This window comes from Bidens hawaiensis, unplaced genomic scaffold (assembly GCF_021521415.1).
Source record: "Bidens hawaiensis isolate Kalapana, Puna unplaced genomic scaffold, B.hawaiensis_p1.1 tig00012058_1, whole genome shotgun sequence".
NCBI lineage: Eukaryota > Viridiplantae > Streptophyta > Magnoliopsida > Asterales > Asteraceae > Bidens > Bidens hawaiensis.
The window spans coordinates 293,898-295,957 of record NW_027491969.1 but is presented as its reverse complement, the minus strand read 5'-3'; the positions used below and the strand labels follow the sequence as shown (position 1 = coordinate 295,957).

At 36.0% G+C, this 2,060-nt stretch overlaps 1 protein-coding gene across 1 annotated transcript; it reads left to right on the top strand.

Moving 5' to 3' along the window:
* The first annotated feature begins 391 nt into the window (after positions 1-391).
* Positions 392-1,498, top strand: LOC143539837 (xanthohumol 4-O-methyltransferase-like). The gene is made up of 2 exons (XM_077033038.1): positions 392-1,123; positions 1,202-1,498. The coding sequence occupies exons 1-2, from the start codon at positions 392-394 to the stop codon at positions 1,496-1,498; spliced, it is 1,029 nt and encodes a 342-aa protein (XP_076889153.1).
* Positions 1,499-2,060: the final 562 nt, after the last annotated feature.

Below are 2,060 nucleotides of genomic sequence, written 5' to 3'. Positions count from 1 at the left end.
CCCCAATTTTGTGAAACGCTCAAACATCAAATAACACCCAAAGCAATTGCGAGCCAAACTTCAAAACCAACCCCCCAATTTTGTGAAACGCTCAAACATCAAATAACACCCAAAGCAATTGCGAGCCAAACTTCAAAACCAACCCCCCAATTTTGTGAAACGCTCAAACATCAAATAACACGAAAGACATAAAAAAATACCATCAACCTAACAAGCAACAAAAATATTAAATAACTAAATGAAGATCCCAAAAAGATTAAATAAAATAAATGATCCCAAAAAGATTACCTAAAATAAATGAAGATCTGAGCAGATTTGGGTATATAAATATGTCTCTTCACATAACTCCATTGAAGAGAGCAAGTTTCGGATGGAACAAAATATTGATGCCATGCTGAGAGGCCAAGCTCAAATATTGCAATACTTATATGGTGCTCTTGATGGCATGGCTATAAGATGTTGCGTTGAGCTCCGCATTGCTGACATAATAAACAATCATGGACGCCCGACCACACTGTCTGAAATCTCAACCGCGATTGACTCCCCATCGGTAAACATTGATGGGCTAAGACGGCTCATGATGTTCTTGGTCCATCGAAAGGTGTTCGATATGATTGTTCAATCCGACAAGCCGGTTTACTCGCTAAACTATTGTTCAAAATGGCTTTTATGTGACACCAATGTGACATTAGCACCACTAGTTATGTTGCGGACGAACCCAATTATTAATTTGCCTTTGCACGTGTTGAGTCGATCAATTAAAGAAGGTGGTTCAGCTTTTAAAGCCGCTCATGGAGAAGAGTTGTTTGATTTTTGCTTGCTTAACTCGGAGTTTAATAAGGTTTTTAACGAGGGTATGGCGTGCACCACAAAAATCACCATGGATGCGATCATTTCGAATTATAAAGATGGGTTTCTTGGTTTGAAAGGAAGCGTGGTGGATGTTGGGGGCGGTATTGGGACCGCAATATCTGAGATCGTGAAGGCGTATCCACATCTTAAAGGTATCAACTTTGATCTGTCACATGTTATATCCACTGCACCAACATATGATGGGAAAATTACACATGTTGCTGGGGACATGTTCAAGTATATCCCTCCAACTGAAACAATATTTTTGAAGGTAAAGTTTTCTTTATGAAATCATTTTAACTCTAGTTGTTCAACCGAATATATTTAGTAGTTCTTGCCTTTCTGTCAGTGGATTTTACATGATTGGAGCGATGATGATTGTATTAAGATACTTCAAAACTGTCGAAAAGCATTATCAAAAGAAAGTGGAAAGCTTATTATCGTGGACATTGTTCGACAACCTATAACACGTGATATTTTTTACGACGTGCGTGTGACATATGATCTAGTAATGTTTGCTCACTTTTCGGGTGGAAGAGAACGGACCGAAAGGGAATGGAAGAGACTACTTGAGGAAGGAGGCTTTGGTCGTCACAATATCATCAAGATTCCTGCTCTTCAGTCTATTATCGAGGCCTTTCCGTAGTTAATATTATTTTGAGCTATTGTGAAATTTAAAATGATTTAATAAACCCGCCGTTGAAAGTGCCTGATATGATGATTTACATATCATCATGGTTAATCGTATTTTCTTTATATATATATTCCAAGATTGATTTTCTTTTTCTTTTTTTTTTGTTTGTAATCTGTTTATAGTAAAATCAAATTATTGTGTTGAGTTTCTTTTTGATATTAGTCGTAGACGTGAACTTTAAAATCTACTAACAGTCTGGCATGTCATAGGAAAATTTGTTATTCTGCAGGAAACTTTATTTTAAGTAGAAAATATGACTGATCTAATTTGTTCCTTCATTGAATTCAAACCATTTAGTTTAAGTGGGAAACTTTAATTTCAATAGAGTGAAGTTTCAAAATCGATCGTGAGGTTTGGTCAATTATGCGATTTTTGTTCAAATAGTTTATTTTGTGCAACTGTATCATCAAGGTTTCTAATTTCTTGCCAGTTACATCCAATTTGATACTCCTGTTAAGTTTGATCGTTACTTGAGGGGCATTTCTGTCTTTTTACCAATTTGTTCATTTTATTA

What these genes read in the sequence shown, in the direction of transcription:
- LOC143539837 (XM_077033038.1), top strand. Translation starts at nt 392, where the DNA reads ATGCTGAGAGGCCAAGCTCAAATATTGCAATACTTATATGGTGCTCTT. An exon ending in CTGAAACAATATTTTTGAAG is followed by an intron (nt 1,124 to 1,201) that starts GTAAAGTTTTCT and finishes CCTTTCTGTCAG; the next exon opens with TGGATTTTACATGATTGGAG.